At 41.6% G+C, this 20,019-nt stretch overlaps 1 protein-coding gene and 2 pseudogenes across 1 annotated transcript in view; 2 read left to right on the top strand and 1 right to left on the bottom strand.

Moving 5' to 3' along the window:
- The first annotated feature begins 235 nt into the window (after window positions 1–235).
- Window positions 236–8,691, top strand: LOC148349884 (uncharacterized; annotated as a pseudogene).
- A 7-nt stretch (window positions 8,692–8,698) lies between these two features.
- On the top strand, window positions 8,699–9,733 carry LOC148349883 (uncharacterized; annotated as a pseudogene).
- A 1,844-nt stretch (window positions 9,734–11,577) lies between these two features.
- Window positions 11,578–20,019, bottom strand: part of itpr3 (inositol 1,4,5-trisphosphate receptor, type 3) — a 307,422-nt gene continuing 298,980 nt past the window's right edge. The window contains exon 58 of the mRNA XM_088320630.1: window positions 11,578–14,434. Coding sequence (XP_088176756.1) covers window positions 14,324–14,434 — 111 coding nt within the window. The 3' untranslated portion in view covers window positions 11,578–14,323. The remainder of the gene's footprint in view (window positions 14,435–20,019) is intronic.

Genomic DNA, 20,019 nt, shown 5'->3' with positions numbered 1-20,019 from the left:
TGATGAAGGGAGCATGGAAACAGAAGACAACGTATGAAGCCAAGACTGTTTACTTCAACCAAGACTACACCACTTAAATGCAAAAGAAGAGGAAACAAGGAGGGACGTCATCAAAAAGCTAAAGGAGAAAAACTTGAAGGGACAATGACCAAATCCCGCCCAGATGAAGATGTTTTGGGACTCCGGAATATAGACATTTTTTACACTGATGGATGCAGCTCCATTGCTAAAAGAAATGGGGATCGACGTGGAAGAAGACAATACGGAGACACTACAGAGGATGATGGCGAAACATTTGGACCACAGGGACTGGAACGAGAGGAAGGCGAAGGAACACCCCCATCACACAGGTGTTCCCGATTAGGGTGATTGTGACAATTTACAAATTATGCTAATGTGTATATGTTGATGAGTTATGCTAATGGGTACATGCTAAAAAGTGATGCTAACGGCTGAATGCTAACTTCTTCATGCTAAAAAAAATTGGTAATGGCACCATTTTAACAACTTCATACTTACAAATTATGCTAATGACCTCATTTTTATGAGTTATGCTAACAGATGAGTGATGCTAACGGCTAAATGCTCGCCCAAGTATTAGCGCAAGCTAGCTGTAAACACTGTCTGCAATGCTAACTTCTTCATGGTAAAAAATGTTGGTAATGCCAATATTTTAAGGAGTCCATATTTACAAATTAGGCTAATGGTCTCATGTTGATGAGTTATGCTAATGGCTAGATGCTGAAAAGTGATGCTAACGGCTAAATGATAATAATAATAATAATAATAATAATAATAATAATTTCCTTGTATTGTCATTCTGTGTAACAATGTACACAGAACGAAATGTCGATTGCACCTGACCCGTTGTAGCGAGCCGATGCAGCCGCAGCCAACAGAGGGCGCCACCGACCACTTTTTAAGTCTTAGGAATGACTCGGCTGGGGCGCGAACCACCGACCTCCCAGTCTCAAAGCGGGCGCCTTACCATCTGTTCTTCATGTTAAAAATTTTGGGTAATGGCAATATTTTAACAACTTCATATTTACAAATTAAGCTAATGGCCTCATGTTGATGAGTTATGCTAATGGATACATGCTAAAAAGTGATGCTAACGGCTAAATGCTAATTTTTTCATGACAAAAGTTTTGGTAATGGCAATTTTCTAACGACTTCATATTTACAAATTATGCTAATGGGCTCATATTGATGAGTTATGCCAATGGATACATGCTATAAACTGATGCTTATGTGTAATAACAGTGTTATTACTACGTTATTACCATGAATGTGTTTTTTAGACCTCCACAAGGCATATCCTTGTTGCCAACGGTTGTGGGCCTATCTCAAATGAACTTGTCAGTACCGGAGGGTGTGGGGGGGCGGAGTCCCCCCACAGAACCAAGTAAACATGACAGAAACATCTCTCTGAGTTAAAAACTGTATGCTAACTCATGATGCTAACAACCGGGGTTATATATACATGCTGGGATCATCTTCCAGATCAATCACAACTCTTGTATTTACTTAAAATCCCGCTGAATAAAACTTCAACTCGCTTCTCTTTCGAGGTTTTTTTAGAGTACCATGACGAATTATACATCAAAAATTCCAGCTCGACCTGGAGTAGTGTTCTATGTTCTGGGTTACCGATATCCGTCACCACAACGACATAACTGACGATTTGAAAACCCAGAATTTCCCATTCATTTTGAATGGGACCATCTCAAATCATCTTTCCAATACCGGGGGGGTGTGTGGGGGGGGGGGGGGGTGTAGTCCCCCCACAGAACCAAGTAAATATGTACAAATACAGCTATCCCAATTAAAAACTTTATGCTTTATCCCCGTATTATCTTCCAGATCAATCACAACTCTTACATTTGCCGCGGGAATTGTCTAGTGTTTACTTAAAATCCCGCTGAATAAAACTTCAATTTGCTTCTCCTTCGAGGTTTTTTAGAGTACCATGACGAATTATACATCAAAAATCCAGGTCGACTGGCAGTATCCAGCTATGTCCTTGGTTACCGATATCCGTCACCACAACGACATAACTGACGATTTAAAATCCCAGAATTTCCCATTCATTTTGAATGAGACCATCTCAAATTAGCTTTTAGTACCGGGGGGGTGTTGGAGCCCTCCCACAGAACCAAGTAACAAATGTTTTTATATCTTTTTGTAGTTTTTATTATTATATCTATCTTCTTCCACAGAAATTTAACGGGTATCTTCTCCCAGAGCTTTTGGAGTAACCCAACGATTCATGTACCAAAAAAAGTCCCCATCTGGAATAATGGGTTTTGAGAATCTCCCATCCGGAATACATGGGCCCATTCATTACTTTAACCATGGGTAAATGGTGAATTCCAAAGAGTGGATGCTCGCGAGAGGATGCTAACAGCTATGTGCGCCGCTAGCAAGGTGTTAGCGATGAGAGGTTGAAGCTATGCTTACTCATGCTAGCTCTAGAAAAGCCAGCCCAAGTTTTCGCTCAAGCTAGCTGTAAACACTGTCAGCAATGGGTTGGGCTGGCACAGCCAGCCCAAGTATTAGCGCAAGCTAGCTGTAAACAATGCTAACTTCTTCATGGTAAAAAATTTTGGTAATATTTTAACGATTTCATATTTACAAATTATGCTAATGGGTTCTGGTTAATGAGGTATGCTAATGGGTACATGCTAAAATGTTATGCTAACAATTAAATGCTAATTTCTTCATGTTAATTTTTTTTAATATATGCTATATTATAACGACTTCATATTTACAAATTATCCTAATGGGTACATATTGATGAGTTATGCTAACAAGTACATGCTAAAAAGTGATGTTAATGGCTAAATGCTAACTTCTTTATTTGAAAAAAATTTGGTAATGCCAATATTTTAACGACTTCATATTTACAAATTATGCTAATGGACTCATGTTGATGAGTTATGCTAATGGGTACATGCTAAAAAGTGATGCTAACGGCTAAATTCTGACTTCTAAATGCTAAAAATTTTTGGTGATGGCAATATTTTAATGACTTCATATTTACAAACTATACTTATGGGTACATGTTGATGAGTTATGCTAACAGATACATGTTAAAAAGTGATGCTAACGGCTAAAGGCTAGCTTCTTCATGCTAAAAAAATTTGCTAATATGCTAACGACTGAGCAAATTGAATGGGCTCAATGCATTTCAGATGGGCCAATTCAAATAGAATGGCTCATTCCTTTTTAACATGTGTATTTTCAATGTTCTGAAAGTGTAATAACAGTGTTATTACTATGTTATTACCTTGAATGTGATTTTTTAGACCTCCAAAAGGCATATCCTTGTTGCTTACTGTTATGGTCCCATCTCAAATGCACTTACCAGTACCAGGGGGGTGTGGGGGGTGGAGTCCCCCCACAGAACCAAGTAAAAAATGACAAAAACATCTTTCTGAGTTAATAACTTTATGCTAACTCATAATGCTAACAACTCAACGCTACTGGTTCTCTACCAACATCTGCCAGATCAATCACAACTCTTACAATTGTCTTGAATTGTCTAGTTAGTTGTGATTGCTTCAGCAAGGCACAACTACATTGCCAAGTGCTGTAAGACAGACAACTCACTTGCTCATTCATACCTAGGGACAATTTGGACCGGCCAAATAACTTGACATGCATGTTTTTGGAATGTGAGGGGAACCAGAGTGCCCGGAGGAAACCCACGCCAGCACGGAGCGTAGCCAGCCCAAGTATTAGCGATGAGAGGTTGATGCTATGCTTACTCATGCTAGCAGTTAAAACTGGTGACAAGTTGGGCTGGCAAAGCCAGGCCAAGTTTTCGCTCAAGCTAGCTGTAAACACTGTCAGCAATGGGTTGGGCTGGCACAGCCAGCCCAAGTATTAGCGCAAGCTAGCTGTAAACACTGTCGGCAATGCCAACTTCTTCAGAGAAAACATTTTTGGTAACGGCTATATTTTAACGACTTCATATTTACAAATTATGCTAATGGCGTCAGGTTAATGAGTTATGCTACCAGGTACACTGGGTGACTGACACCTGAACAATCCCCCGAGATCTTTATATTATTATATCTTTTTGTAGTTTTTATTATTATATCTATCTTCTTCCGCCGAAATTTAATGGGTATCTCCTCCCAGAGCTATTGGAGTAACCCAACGATTCATGTACCAAAAATTCCGGCCCGACCGGGACTCTTGTGGGTTGTCTTTTGACAGCGATACAAGTCACCGGGGGCCCGCAAGGGGCCCGGGAGACGAAAAAAAGTCCCCATCCGCTCTAATGTATTTTTAGAGTCTCCCATCCGGAATACATGGGCCCATTCATTTCTATGGGTAGTCATGGAAACGAGGGCTTTTCCAGAGGGTAGTCATAGTAAGCAGGGACTGTCCAGGGTGGCTTGAGGGGGCCTGACCCACATTACCTTTAACCATGGGTAAATCGTGAATTCCAAAGAGTGGATGCTAGCGAGAGGATGCTAATAGCTATGTGCGCCGCTAGCAAAGTGTTGGGCTGGCATAGGCAGCCCAAGTTTTCGCTCAAGCTAGTTGTAAACACTGTTAACAATGGGTTGGGCTGGCACAGCCAGCCCAAGTATTAGCGCAAGCTAGCTGTAAACACTGTCGGCAATGCTAACTTCTTCATAGATTTTTTTTTTTGGTAATGGCTATATTTTAACGAATTCATATTTACAAATTATGCTAATGGCGTCAGGTTAATGAGTTATGCTACCAGATACATTCTAAAAAGTGATGATAACGGCTAAATGCTAACTTCTTCATTCTAAAAAAATTTGATAATGGCGATATTGTAACGACTTCATATTTACAAATTATGCTAATGGCCTCATGTTGATGAGTTATGCTAACGGATACATGCTAAAAAGTGATGCTAACGGCTAAATGCTAACTTTTTCATGCTGAAAATTATTCTAATGCTAACATGCAAACGACTCAGCAAATTGAATGGGCTCAATGCATTTCGGATGGGCCAATTCAAATCGAACGGCCCATTTTATTTGAACATGTATATTTTAAAAGTTTTTAAAGTTTAATAACAGTGTTATTACTATGGTTTTACCATGAATGTGTTTTTTAGACCTCCACAAGGCATATCCTTGTTGCTAACGGTTGTGGGCCCATCTCAAATGAACTTGCCAGTACCGGGGGGGTGTGGGGGGTCAGGGTCCACCCACAGAACCAAGTAAAAAATGACAGAAACATCTCTCTGAGCTAAAAACTTTATGTTAATTCATAATGCTAACAACCGGGGTTATATATACATACCGGGATCATCTTCCAGATCAATCACAACTCTTACAATTGCCGCGGGAATTGTCTAGTTTTATCTATCTTCTTCCGCCGAATTTTAACAGGGAACTCCTCCCAGAGCTTTTTGAGTACCCCATCGATTCATATACCAAAAATTCCGGCCCAACCGGGACTCTCGTGCTATATCTATTTACAGGGATACGAGTCTCCGGGGCCCCGCAAAAAAAGTCCCCATCCGGAATAATGGGTTTTGAGATTCTCCCATCCGTTCATTTCTATGGGTAGTCATGGAAACGAGGGCTTTTCCAGGGTGTAGTCATAGTAAGCAGGGACTGTCCAGGGTGGCAAAATTATTCTAATGCTAACATGCAAACGACTCAGCAAATTGAATGTCCAGGGTGGCTTGACGGGGCCCGATGTCACGTGGCGTGATGGAGTGGAAGGGGTGACCGGACCAGAACGTAGGCAGGAGGCAGGAAGGGAGAACTCATATGCGTTGACGATCATAAGTTTTATTTAACAAAATAAAAGTCGCCCAATACTCCGGGACCAAAACAGAACAATACAGAGTTCCTCCGGCACGAACTCAACAGGACAAGGCATAACAGACGGAAAATGTTTAAACCTAAAACAGGACAAGGCATAACAGACCTGGGATTGTGTAATGAGCCAGCCCGCGCCAAACCCAAAATCCAGCATTAAATAGCAGACCAGCAATCAGCTGATCTGCTGCAGCTGAGTTCGGGGGCGCGGCAGACTGGTGGCCATGGCGACCGTGACACCCGACCCACATTACCTTTAACCAAGGGTAAATGGTGAATTCCGAAGAGTGGCTGCTTGCGAGAGGATGCTAACAGCTCTGTGTGCCGCTAGCAAGTTGAAAATTACAAATACTTCTCTCCGAGTTAAAAACTTTATGCTAACTCATAATGCTAACAACTCAATGCTACCGGTTCTCACCAACATCTGCCAGATCAATCACAACTCTTACAATTGTCTTGAATTGTCTAGTTGTCATTAAAAAATTATCCATCCATCCATCCATTATCTGCACAGCTCATCCTCAGTAGGGTCGCGGGGTGCTGGAGCCCATCCCAGCCATCTTCGGGGAGTGGGTCAGGGTACACCCTAAACTGGTTGCCAGCCAGTCGCAGGGCACACAGGGACAGACAATTCGCTCACTCATTCACACCTAGGGACAAATTCGACCGGCCAAATAACCTGACATGCATGTTTTTGGGACATGGGAGGAAATCGGAGTGCCCGGAGGAAACCCACGCAAGCACGGGGAGAACATGCAAACTCCACACAGGAAGGTTGGTAGCTGGATTTGAACCCATGACCTCAGAACTGTGCTCTGTCTGCAACAGTTTTCCTGACCGAGAATCGGACCCAGGGCCACAGCAATGAGAATGCCAAATCCTAGCCACTAGACCAGGGGTGGCCAACCCGGTCCTCAAGAGCCGCATGTCCTGCATGTTTTGGAGGTTTCTCAGGTGATGCAAATTTTAAGATTGTTTGCAAGCTCTGCAGGAGCTTGATAATGACCCAGGTGATTGGACTCACCTGTATTTGAACAGAGAAACTCCAAAAACATGCAGGACATGCGGCTCTTGAGGACCGGGTTGGCCACCCCTGCACTAGACCATCAGTGACTATTATGGCTATAAATATTATGGCTTTTTTATTTCAGGCAGAGAGACGCTTAAAAATGCGCTTTTTAGCCTGCCAGTCCCACTTTTTTAAATGTTTGCATAACATAAGAAGTTGAACTTTTTTCCCAAACCCCAACTAAATTTAGAAAATTCAGAAGATTTCCAACAAGCAAGTTTTATGATTTTAGCATGCATGATTCCGCAGTTTTTGTCATCATTTGATTATAGCTTTTTGGAGCATTACCGGTGGAGAGACGCTCAAAAAGGCCTTTTTCAGGCTGCCAGTCACAATTTTTTAAAACTTTGCATAACTTTTTTTTCACCAAATACTCATCTCATCTCATTAGCTGCACCGCTTATCCTCAGTAGGGTCGCGGGGGTGCTGGAGCCCATCCCAGCAATCATCGGGCAGTGGGCATGGGGACACCCTGAACTGGTTGCCAGCCAATCGCAGGGCACACGGGGACAGACAACTCACTCGCTCATTCACACCTAGGGACAATTTGGACTGGCCAATTCACCTGAAATGCATGTTTTTGGAATGTGGGAGGAAACCGGAGTGCCCGGAGGAAACCCACGCAAGCACAAGGAGAACATACAAACTCCGCACAGGAAGTCTGGAGCTGGATTCCCATGACTTGAACTGTGCCGCACATGCGCTAACCACTGCGCCGCCGTGCTGCCCCCAAATACTCACTTAATTTAAAAAATTCAGAAGAATTCCATCTGAACGTTTCAGGCGGAGATAAGCTTAAAAAAGCACTTTTCAGCCCGCAAGTCACACTTGTATGAAAGATGATGCAAAGCAAGTTTTATAATTCTAGAATGCATGGTTCAAAAGTTATTGTCATTATTAGACTATGTCGTTTTTGAGCGTTTCAGGCAGAGGGACCCATTGCAGATACTTTATCTGCTGAAATAACTACCGGCATAAAATAATCAGAAAATAAATTGTAAGCCGTTTCTAACTTGAGAGGTGACCCACGAGTGTGTATACAAAAACTGACAACGTTTAAGATGGAAATAGACACATTCCATCAAACATCAGACTTAGACTTAGACTGTCACCTAATTGAGGATGGAGATAGTGCAGAAGCTGATGAACAATGCCGCACCCTACACACTGAACAGGAATTCAAGGAGGAACTACTTGAGGATAATCATCTCAGGATGTAGACTACAGGTTCCATATTATTCATCTCCAGAATAAATTAGCAGACCTAAAGACTTCTTTCAAGCATATTTCAGGCAACTACCCTGACCCCGCTCTGGACCAATATAGAGGTCTTGAAGGGTCAGTTACCAGCTCAAACAGGCCTGAGACCCACTCTCAGACCCAGGATGTCTTGCAAGCACCTATGCTTGCCAAGGTCGATTCGTCTACTGCTAATTCTGCTATGTCCTATAAACGTTTCTTTCTGGTTGATGTGAGTGTTTTAATGTAAAATCTACCAACCATGACTGCTGGTGGTATTAATTGGCTTCAGGCTGTGCTGAGGACTGTTACTGGACAAAAGCTGACAGCAGGTGACATCCGTGTTCTACTCACACAATCATGTCCGCTTTCACAATTGAGCAGTTTGATGCAAAATGGAGGTTCTTTCCCTGATAATCAAGTATTTTGTGAGAACACTATTTCACCTTGTATTCAACTTTATATGTGCTGTTTCCACTCCCGGAAGGTACACCAGCAGATGTTTTTTCTCCCAAAATAGATTAAGATCTGGAAACATTTGTTGACAGGGCTTTGAATGATTAAAATTAGAAGACGGGAAGCCCCCCATAACCCAATTATGGACTTGCCTCCTGATTGTTCCCTTACTAAAGAAAGCATCATACTTGGAGGATTCAAGGGTGTAACAACCCTCTGGCGATTGACATCTCCAGTGACTGTCAAGTGTTTTTCACAGACTTTATCACACTGTTTTGTGTATGCGCCTAACTGCCCGTTTAACCTTTTGGGCATTGACCTTCTTGTTGCCCTGTGTCCTCTCATCATATGAAGAACTCATAGACTTACTTTGAGATTTCCAGATGGGAACACTCACTGTTGCTCAGCGATTGCATCATCCGCCTTCCAGCTCCCACTCCTTGGCCAGTGCTCCATGTGGTGTGCCACTGCTGACATCTACTGGGAAAAGATGAAAATGGACTCAAGCTGCTGGCCTGAGGCTGAACATTTCTGGCCTTTCAGGTCATCGTGGATGCGTAACCTCAGGTCGTATGGCATGGTGGCTGATTGCATGCATTACAATTTGTATTATGACAGGCCAGGGGATGAAATCTGTGGTGAAGAATTTCAGGAAATTCAAAACAATAGTGGGAATTAAACATTGGTAATCAGTTTGCAGACAATCCTTGGGAGGCATTATGGGTGACTGACACCTGAACAACTCAAATGGTACAAGAATGCAAATACTCTTGACCTGACCATGTCACCTTGTCAGCCACATATTTTCTTTTCTTTGATGATGTCTACTTAGCAAACAATGAAAAATCTGGGTCCATTTGTCCTTCCCTGCACCCAGGCTGCTGATTGGCACTTTTCATTCGCAGTGGTTTTATTCTCTGTCAGCCCCTCTGTTTTGGAACACCAGCTTCTGTTACGATACCACGGGCTTGAGACAACCAATAGTGAGTTTGCATTGAATCTTTTCGACGCTGTTCCTACATCACTGTGGTCCACAGACCCCTATGATGAAGTGGGTTTGTGGTCAGGCATTGAACCTGTCAATTTTCTGTTGAAACCGGGACGAAATTATGTTCCCCATTACCCTGTAAAAGAGGCTGAGACAACTTAAGGTTACATCAGAGCAGGAGTGCTTTATGAAATTCCTGGTTATGATAATAACACAACCATTTTACCCGTGGAAAAGAAAGGTACTGATAAATTTTGCGTGGTACATGGCTTGCCGGAGATTAATTTGGCAGTATAAACTCCAACTCTCCCTGTTCCAAATCCACATTCAGCACAATCACAAATCACTATGACACACAGGCATTTCACCTGCATTGACTTGGCCAATGCATTCTTCTGTATCCCGCTTCATTCTTCGATGAAGCAATATTTTGCATTTTCTTAGAGTGGTGTTTTACTACTCTACAACTGCCTACCTTAAAGCTTTGTTTTGTCACCAGGGATCTTTAATAGCTATCTTAGCTAGTTTCTATCTCCTCTTGAGATGCACCCAGGTGTTCTCCTGCTTCAGTATATGGATGACCATTTGCTGGCTGCTCCATCCGAATATTCATGCCTTGAAGTCGCCAGATCTTTCACATTTGGCTTCTGTTGGATTGAAGTGTTCAAAGTCAAAACTCCAGGTTGAGAGGTCGCAGATGTCTTTACTTGGGCATTTGATTTCACACCACAGAAAAGACCTGTCTCTGTCTCATTGAGACATTATTCTTATCACCCACAACCAACAAAGGTCAAGGACATGCTGGCGTTTCTTGTACCCTGCAACTATTCCAGGCATGATGTTCCACATTTTGTGGACCTCAAGCACCCCCTTCAGAAGACAGTCAATGAACAAGGTATGCGGAATATTTCTAATTCTCTCCAATGCAATACTTAGGCAGGCAACTCATATATTGCCTTGAAGCAACACATTTCTTCAGCTGCAAGTGTGTCCATTCCCGTCTACAACCATATGTTATATATTGTTTTTTTTTTTTTTTTGGTAAGACGAGAGTGTGTCTGCTGTTCGTAATCAAAAGGGGGAATTGACAGATTTGTCTGTATGCATGAACTTCACTGGAGAAATATGAACAAAGGCACCCAATCTGTGCCTCATTTGCATAATCAAAGCGGCGCTGCCACGAGCGGCTGCCTTTTCCAGCAGCTGCCCTATTGTTTTATTGTTTGCTCCTATCTTCGGTGTTTTTTCTTCCCGTTTTGACAACTACACTATGGATTACTTCTATCCTATGGACATGGGTTTTAACGCACAAGAAATGTGTGTATTCAAGGAATTTCAACTCCTTGCCCTTAAGAATTCTCGTGCCGGCGTGATGAAGGGGCCTATCGTGGAGGAAAAACCGGAGCTAGCGAAGCGGCTAGCGGCGTTATAAGTCTTCGGTACCATCCGTAATCATGGTAAATGCGAACTCACGACCAAATAAGATCATCGAGTGCTTTTGGAAAACATCGAAGCGCACAGGGAGCGCAGTTGCTGTGTTTTGCGGAACGTGGCTCACGTTTAGCATTCCGGACGCAATCCGGCTTCAACGCCGCTAAACAGAGACACGAAAGCCGGGGGGAATCGGAGAGGAGGCGGACTTGCTAACACAAGGTGGTGTGTCCCTGGATTTTCGCAAAGAAAAGTTCTCCATCTGCCGCAGGGATGTCGAATTTTTGGACTGGCGTGACGTCATCCACTTCGCTACAAGCACCCCTCGGGCATCATGTTCATCTGTTAATAAACAACAGGGTAGACTGCTGGAAGTGTGAATTTCCCTACGGGGATGAATAAAGTATCTATCTATCTATCTATCTATCAACGCTTGCTATAATAAGCACAGAATACAGTACAGTATGTCTAAATTTGCACATTCACCATGACTGTGGGAAGACAGAGATAAATTTAATCAGTTTTAGCACAACCACATGTTCTCTTTATTCATGAGTGTCTCAATATTGGCTGACAGTCTGTTGTGTACAGAAAACTACCGATGAGAATCTGATTCGCACTGATTTCTATGAGACCCCAATCCAGACTTGATTATTTTAACCAAAGGATGTTGCCTCAAAGGTAAAGGAGGCTTACTGTCTACAGTTGCAGTAACCGACCTACAGAAACAGGTTTTGAAGAGGCCCATGCACAGAGGATTTCTGGCCCCTAAGTTCAATAAATATTGGCACTAACAGCAGCTCTCAGGTTGGCAAATATCCACACAGATTTGGCATACGCACACATGACTGTACATTTCATTAAAAGAATGGCAGCGTAATGATTTTCAAACGGCAACCAACACACCCATTGAACATCAGATGAAATTCTAAATTTGCTTGACGCTTTAATGCTTCCTACCGCTGTTGCCATAATTGGATGTAAAGGACATTCTCGAGATGAAGATTTCTTATCCGCTGGAAACATATCACCAGATTAAGCAGCAAAAAGAGTTGTGGTTCCCTCCAGATGAATGTGAGCAAGTTTGAATGTGATTCAAACATCAAGCAATGATAAGCAATGATAAGCAGTGAAAAGCAATGATAAGAAACACACGTCCAGATGAAAAAACGTGTGTGAAATCAAAAGAAGGTGTAAAAAAATGAGAATGGCATGTGCTTTATTCATGGTCGACTGGTCCTGTCCTGGTCAAGAAGCAAATGGGCATGGCTGTGCATCTTAGGGGAAAAGGAGAGACATGGTTTCACCTATATTTCACGTGGCCTGCCAAAACCGCCTCTGGCTCTGTACCTTCATCATCGGAGAACGAGGGGCGGGAAAGTGTGTCCCTGGATCAAGCGTCAACTGCTGTTCGTTGAGGACACCATTCAACATTTTTTAACAAAAGGTTGATTCCACGGTACACGGGCAGAAAAATCCCGGTGGATCAACCTTGGTCCAGTTAGCCTAACCCTAAGGTACTGAAGAAGCTGATTGCAACTTAGCCAATCGCATCCCTGCGAAGCATGCGCAGGATCTCTCTGCTCCTCACAAAGAAGTGTTTTGTAAAAATGACCATTGCTATATTTTGACTGAGTTTGTATATGAAAATAATAACATGTTTATTTCTTTAACACGGTTTTAATTGCTACTTTGGAAAAAAAGAATTACACTTTCATAATTGTATGGTACTTGAACTTAGTAGCGTGTGTTCTGTTATTATATTTTAGGCCTGTTCTTTATATGGGTCAGTTTTTTTCAAACTCCCCTGGAAATTGAGTAGCTGCAGTTTTCTACAACAGGGGTGTCAAATTCATATTAATTGGGGAGCAGGTTAAGTAGTAGGTTTAAGAAAAAAAGGGGGGAGAAAAAGAAAGAAAGAAAGAGAAGGAAAGAGAGAGAGAACAAGGGAGACAGAGTAAAAGAGACAGAAGGTAAACAAGAGAGCACGGAGAGAAAATGAGAGAAGGAGAAAACACAGACAAAGAGAGATAAAGAGAAAAAAATATAGAGGAAAGGAAAATGAGAAAGAGAAAAAGCACAAGTACAAAACAAGGAAAAAGATGGATAAAGGAGGAGTGAGAAAAAGAGTTAACATGAGGAAGGCAGAGAGAGAGAAAGAGAATGTGAGAAAAAAGGAAACACCAAATCATAGAGAAAAGGGGAAAACAAGAGAGAGAGGGTAAAAAAGAAAGAGAAAGCAAGACCGTTAGAGAGACAGTTAGAGAGAAAGAGAGAGAGAAAGGTGGGGGAGAGAGAAAGGGAGAGAGAGAGAAAGAGAGAGAGAGAGAGAGAGAGAAAGGGAGAGAGAGAGAGAGAGAGAGAGAGAGAGAGAGAGAGAGAGAGAGAGAGAGAGAGAGAGAGAGAGAGAGAGAGAGAGAGAGAGAGAGAGAGAGAGAGAAAAAGAGCAAGAAAGAGAGAGTAATAGATAGGTAGATATTCACACTGGAGCTCATTTTAATCTTGCACTTCTCTCAGTGTTGTCTTGGGCCCGGAATACAACCTTTGACGGGTCGGCTATTGGACACCTGTGTAGAACTGGGAGCTTCAGATCTTGTGGAAGTATGTTTACTTTCTGGATTTTCTTGACATGACTTTGACGAGACCCCAACTGGATTTGTTCTCCCTTTCGAATAAACTCAACTAAAACGATTGCCCAATTTTTGCGCCAATATTCCATAAACATGTTGCCGGTAATGTTCAAAAGTCTATTTTTTCCCAATCTTTTCAAAGAGTCAGCTGTTTCTCCAAGCCCTTCTCTAAGTGTAATTAATGCCGCCCGAGGGCCAGATTAGGCCAGTGGTACGACGTTGAGAGAAGGGCAAGAGAAAAAGGCGCAGCAGTTTGAAATATGTCAACTTGATGTCACCCAAGCCAGGCACCACTTGCAAAGCAAATGTAATAATAGCTTTTCTCTCTCTCACTATCTCTCTTTCTCCCTCTCTCTCCTTGCTCTCTCTCTTTCCTTTTCTCTCCTTCCCTCTCTTTTTATTCCTTTTCTTTCTCCCTCTCTCCTTTTCTAGCAAGTCAACCCCAGCTAAAATGAGACACCCCCGTCTTAGAAAAAAAACTAAAGGTGTACATACCCTGAAGTAGGTTACACAAATAGTAGCCAATTGTAGATCTATTTGGTCAATGATGGAGTTCATTTTTAGCACAAGGGCCCTAATTTAGATGTAGTCACATTTTTAAAATAAAATAAGAGTAAACACCAGTGACTTGTTAAAGTGAAGAGTATTTTAGTGGTGTTTTATTTAGCTGCTGCTTTCTTCATCCCAGGATTTACATTGGCTGGTTGTTCCCTCCAGCTGCGATGGAAGGAAACGGAGCACTGCCGCCCTGTTGGACGTCCACAAATCCCATCCTCTGCCTCCTCCTCCTTTGTTCAGTCATCTAAACACATGCACGTTTACAATCAAGGCTCCCTCTAAACTTCCAAAGGTGTGTAAAAAATCACAACATCAATCCCAAATGTTGCATCCCAATCATTAGCAAAACATGACATCAAGTAAAATTTTGCTGAGTTTCTGAAAATGCTAAATTACTATTTTACATTTTAACACTAGAAGTACCACATCCAAGTCGTTTAGCTTTCCTACATAGAATACTCAAATGACAACATACTGGCTGGATTAGTTTCACCATTGATTCGGAAATTAGGCAAAGTCTGGTGTTAACAACACAACTGAGTAACCCTTATAATGCTAATGTGAAGAAAAAAATGTTTAATCAGCCCGTAGTTTTGTATTCTTGTATTACTCTAGTATTATTTTCTGGTGCTTTGGTAGTATTCATGCAGTCTGGTTTTTGTTGTATTTTTACAATGTTATGTACTTTTATTCGAATGTATTTAGTCGTATTTCTACAGTAGTTTTTATTGTATTTCATTAAGATATTTTTGTAGTACATCTGTGGGTTTTTTGTAGTATTACTGTGGTTGTACTTTGGTACTATTTCTTTTATAATCTGTATGTAACAATATTTTTGTAATATAGCATTACTATAGTGTCATTAGCTGGGGTTGAAGTGAGAACCGGAAGGAAGTGGAGAGCTCAGAAGGAGGTGGAGGTGGCAGAGTCACGATTGAGGCAGAAGACTCTGGTTGGGGTCCTAGCATTGGGGAGAGCAGGTCTGGGCTTCTTTCCAAAGACCAAAGTGAGTTAAGCCCAAGGGAAGAAGAGACACCATCTTCTCCAGGAAGAGGTCCTAACAGGTGTGGAGGAAGAGCGGGTGAGCAGGGCAGTCGGACTACGGAAGCAAGAAGCATGGACAAGGTGGGAGAACAAATTACAGCGCAAAGTGACCTGGTCGAACATAATGCAAGCAGACTTCCACCGTGTCAGGTTCCCTGTGCAGGCAGATTACGATGTCCTACCAAGCCCAGCAAACCCTTATGCGTGGGGAAAGAGCGAAACACCCCTTTTGCTCTGGAAGAGGCTCGTTGGAACACCTCCTCAGCAGCTGCCCAAAGGCCCTGGTTGATGGCCGCTATTGCTGGCGCCATGACCAGGTTCTGAAAGCAGTTGCTGAGTGCATTGTCCTAGCAGTCAACAGGGGCAAACACCATCAAGCCACAAGCAAGGCAGTCAATTTCATCAAGGCAGGAGAGAAACCCAGGGCTTGTGCACAAACAACATCCGGACTCCTCCACATTGCCTCTGATTGGCAGTTGTATGTCGACCTTGGGAAACAACTAAGGTTCCCCCAGCATATATCAGCAGCATCGCTCCGACCAGACATGATAATTACCTCTGAGACTTCTAAACACCTGATCATGCTGGAGCTCACAGTCCCATGGGAAGAGCGCATTGAGGAAGCCAATAAAAGGAAACGCGCAAAGTACCAGGAGCTGGTGGAGGAGTGCAGGGGCAGGGGCTGGAAAGTTTTCTTTGAGCCAATAGAGGTCGGCTGTAGGGGTTTTGCTGGACGATCCTACTGCAAAGTCCTAGGATGGTTGGGTGTGACAGGGGCAGCCAAGAGGAAAGTCATTAAATCCGCTAGTGAAGGTGCAGAAAAAGCCACCAGGTGGCTTTGGCTCAAAAGGGCAGGTCCGTGGACTGCTACTGGATGCAAGTTAAGGCCTGATCAACCTCGGCTGGGTCACCTGGGCGAGAGTGTCTGATGTTGCGAGACCCGAAACACTCAATGAACTCAGGATACATCACTGACGATGCGTCCCAGTTTCATCCAGGAGATGTTTCTTTCAAGTTTTTGTTTTGATTCAGAGGTAGTATTTTGAAGTATTTCCATACTAGTATTTTTGTACTATGTATCTAATATTATTTACTATTACTGTACATGGTTTGTGTAGTATTTATTTTGTAATATTTCTCTAATAGTATTTTCGTATTATAGTATCACACATAGTACACATTTTTGTAGTACTGTATTTCTATAGTATTTTTTCTGATCATAATGAAGACAAAATAATGTATTAAGTCTCTGTTATGAAGCACTAAATTTGACATTTACTTTTGTAGTAATTGTGCAGTAAAATTGGAGTCTTTTATTTTTTATAAAACTTTTCATTTCTCACACACACTTTGACACGGTTTGATTCCTCCATCATACAGCAACACACACAAAAAATATATACAATTGACACCATAAGTAACAAAAGAAACAAGAACAAAAAATGTTAATAAAATGAATAAAATACAAAGTGAAGTGTTTAGACATCGAGTAAAAATTGTGTGATAAGCTTCCATCTTTTCTCAAATTGATCTAGTTTCAGTTGAAATCTTGCAGTGATTTTTTTCCATGATGTACATTTGCTTTAATTTGTCTCTCCATTGTTTTATGTCAGGAAGTTGTGGATTCAGCCAAGACACTGTGATCATTTTCTTTGCGACCAGAAGCATAACATTTAGTATATATTTATGTTGACCAGTCAATAGTTCTTCTGGCAAAATTCCTAATACATAGGTCACTGGGTCCAACCACAACTCCCACCCAATAATTAATTTTATTTCTGTCTGAATACTTATCCAGAAATTTATTATTACAGGGCAATTGCAGAAAATATGCGTAAAATCTCCGATCCTCCCACAGTTACGCCAACATAGATATGAGGTATTTTTATATTTTGAAGTGATAGAGGGTCTGTAGAAGAATCACATTTTTACTTTCCATTCAAACTCCCTCCATGTCGGGGTGCTGGTTATTTTTCTTTTAAAGTTTTTTCCCATTCGTCGTCTTTTATCACTACAGTAGCTTCTTGTTCCCATTTTTCGTTAACCACCATGTCATCATTACTGAGATCCATTCGCAGAGCTTTATACAATTTTGAGATAACCCCCTTTATCGATTGTCCTTTTGAGTATGATATTAATAATTCCTCAACTTTAATTGGCTCCTTACATATTTTCCCCCATTAATCATGTTTTGGAAGTAATGCCTTAGTTGCAAATATTTGTAAAAATCATTTCCATGTAGGTATTGTATCTTTGTATGTAGTAATCCACAAAATAAGAGCTTTAATTTGAGCTGCCCAATAATAATATTTAATATTGGATAGGTCTAGGCTCCTTTTTTTCTTTAGAAGCTAACTGGGTTTTGTATTTTATTCTAGGTTTCTTATTTTGCCAAAGGAATGTTGTTATCAATTTATTTAACATTTTAAATGTGGATGCCGGGATCAGAAAAGGAAGAGATTGAAACACAAATAATAGTCTTGGTAATATGTTCATTCTAATTGTTTCTACACTTCCGATAAGGCTAAAGGGCAAAATTTCCCATCTTTCCAAATCATCCTTATTTCTTTCATCAACTTTCCATAATTTGCATCAAACAGCTGTGTGGAATGTGGTGTAATAGTCACCCCCAAACATTTAAACCCTTTATTTGTCCATTTGAAATCACATTTTCTATCACCTCTGTTGGACATTTTCCTGATATCATCATTGCTACTAATTTATTCTCATTATTTAAATACCGAGCTACTTCTCTATATATCTTAAGGTTCTCCAGTAGTGGTGGTATTGATTGGCTCTTTCAACATTACCAACAAGTCATCTGCAACGAGTGATATTTTATGTTCTTCTCCTCCTTCATCTAATATTCCCCGTTATTTGCTCATTTTGTCTTATTGATTCCGCGAATGGTTCTATGCTTACTGCAGACAAGAGTGGACTTAAACAATCCCCTTGCCGGACTCCTCTTTTGATATCAAAGACATCTGAACAGTGACCATTGACTCTAAAACGAGATTTAGGATTTTTACAGATTATTTTCACTCATTCTACACATTTTTGAGGGAAGCCAAAAGCTATAAGTGTTTGATGTAAAAAGCTCAATTTCACCCTGTCAAAAGCTTTTTGGGCATCCAAGCTCAGTAATCCACAACATCCCGAGGGATATACAGAGACCACCGGATCTCCCTGGGTGATCTGCCTGCCGACAACGACGGAGCAAAAGAAAAAGGCTGCCAGTCGGGCCTGGGCTAAGAAGGCGACCACACAGACCAGCGCTCCCAAGCATGTTCCTAATCAACGCCAGATCCATCGTCCACAAAATAAGTGAATTTGAGCTGCGGATCGCCACCAACAGCGTCCGAAATTGGAGTATTTTTGTCATCACGGAGTCTTGGCTTTCCCGACGCCGCAGTCCAACTAGCAGGACGCACGCTTCACCGGCACGAACGAGACGGAGACTCCGGTAAAAACAGGTTGGGACTATGCGCTACAATAACAGCCGAATCACTGACACACACTGCTCACTCGATATAGGGTTTCTAGCAGTATTGTGTAGACCCTTCTATCTACCGAGAGAGCTAACTGTGGTCATTGTGGTTGCTGTTTACGTTCCACCGGATGCTAATGTTCCACCGGATGCTAACGTTAGCATAGCGCTAAATCCCCTGCCGGCTGCTATCAATAAATAGCAGATTGCACACCCCGACGGAGCTTTTATCGTCGCCGGCGACTTTAATCGGGCATGTTTAAGAACTGTACTTCCCAAATCCATTCAACACGTGGACTGAGCAATTAGGGAAAAACACTGGACCGTGTGTACAGTAAGATCAAACATCTAGTTGGATCCGCCCATCTCTGTCTGTCCCTCACCCCCTCATACACCCCCCCTCCGGAGGAAAACAAAGCCTATACAACAAAGACAGTTAAAACATCTTCTTTGTTCCTTTATGTCTTTGTTTTCCTTATCCTCACTGTAAAATGTGGAACTGGGGTACCACGTCCAATTTCGTTGTCACTATATATCCCATGTTGTAACAATGACAGTAACGGTATATTCTATTCTATTCTATTCTATTCTATTCTATTCTATTCTAACATCGGGGTTGGGCTTCAGATTTTGTGCTTGAAATTATGTTCAATATCCTCCTAATATTATTTGCTCCCTGTTTTCTCGGAATAATACCTGTTTGATCTGTTTTAATTAATCCCGCTATAAATTTCTGCATTCTTTTTGCCATCATGCTTGTAAGAATTTTTAAATCGTTACACAATAAACTAACTGGTCTATAGCTTTCACACAACATTGAATCTCTTTCTTCTTTATGCAGGACTGTTAGATGGCTTCTGACCACGATTTGGGGGGATCTCCTTTTGTTTGCGCATAGTTAAATACTTTATGTAGTACTGGTGTTAATTCTTCCTTAAAGCTTTTGTAGAACACTCCTGGGAATCTAAAAGTTTTTTATTGTATCCTGTATTTCCTGTTTAGTAATGGGGTGAATAATTTCTAATGTATCCCCTCCTGATAGAGGTGGTAAATGTAGTTTTCCCAAAAAGTTTCGTGCCGAGCAGTCATCCAAATCATTTTCTGAGTCATTGTATAAATCTTTATAATAATCTGCAAACGTTTCTGCAATACCTTTGGGTTTTGCTAAACGCTGTTTAGAAATAGGATGTTTTATTTGTGAAATAAATCTGTTTGGGCCTTTTTAGTTGGAAGGCTAGCAATTGACTGTATGCATATGTTGTCTTGAAATGTAAAAGACATTAATCATTGAATAGCTG

This window comes from Urocampus carinirostris, chromosome 17 (assembly GCF_059441175.1).
Source record: "Urocampus carinirostris isolate Australia breed hairy pipefish chromosome 17, RoL_Ucar_1.0, whole genome shotgun sequence".
In the NCBI taxonomy this organism is placed as follows: Eukaryota; Metazoa; Chordata; class Actinopteri; order Syngnathiformes; family Syngnathidae; genus Urocampus; species Urocampus carinirostris.
Note: the sequence above shows the minus strand (reverse complement) of the source record. Positions and strands in the feature narration are given on the sequence as shown.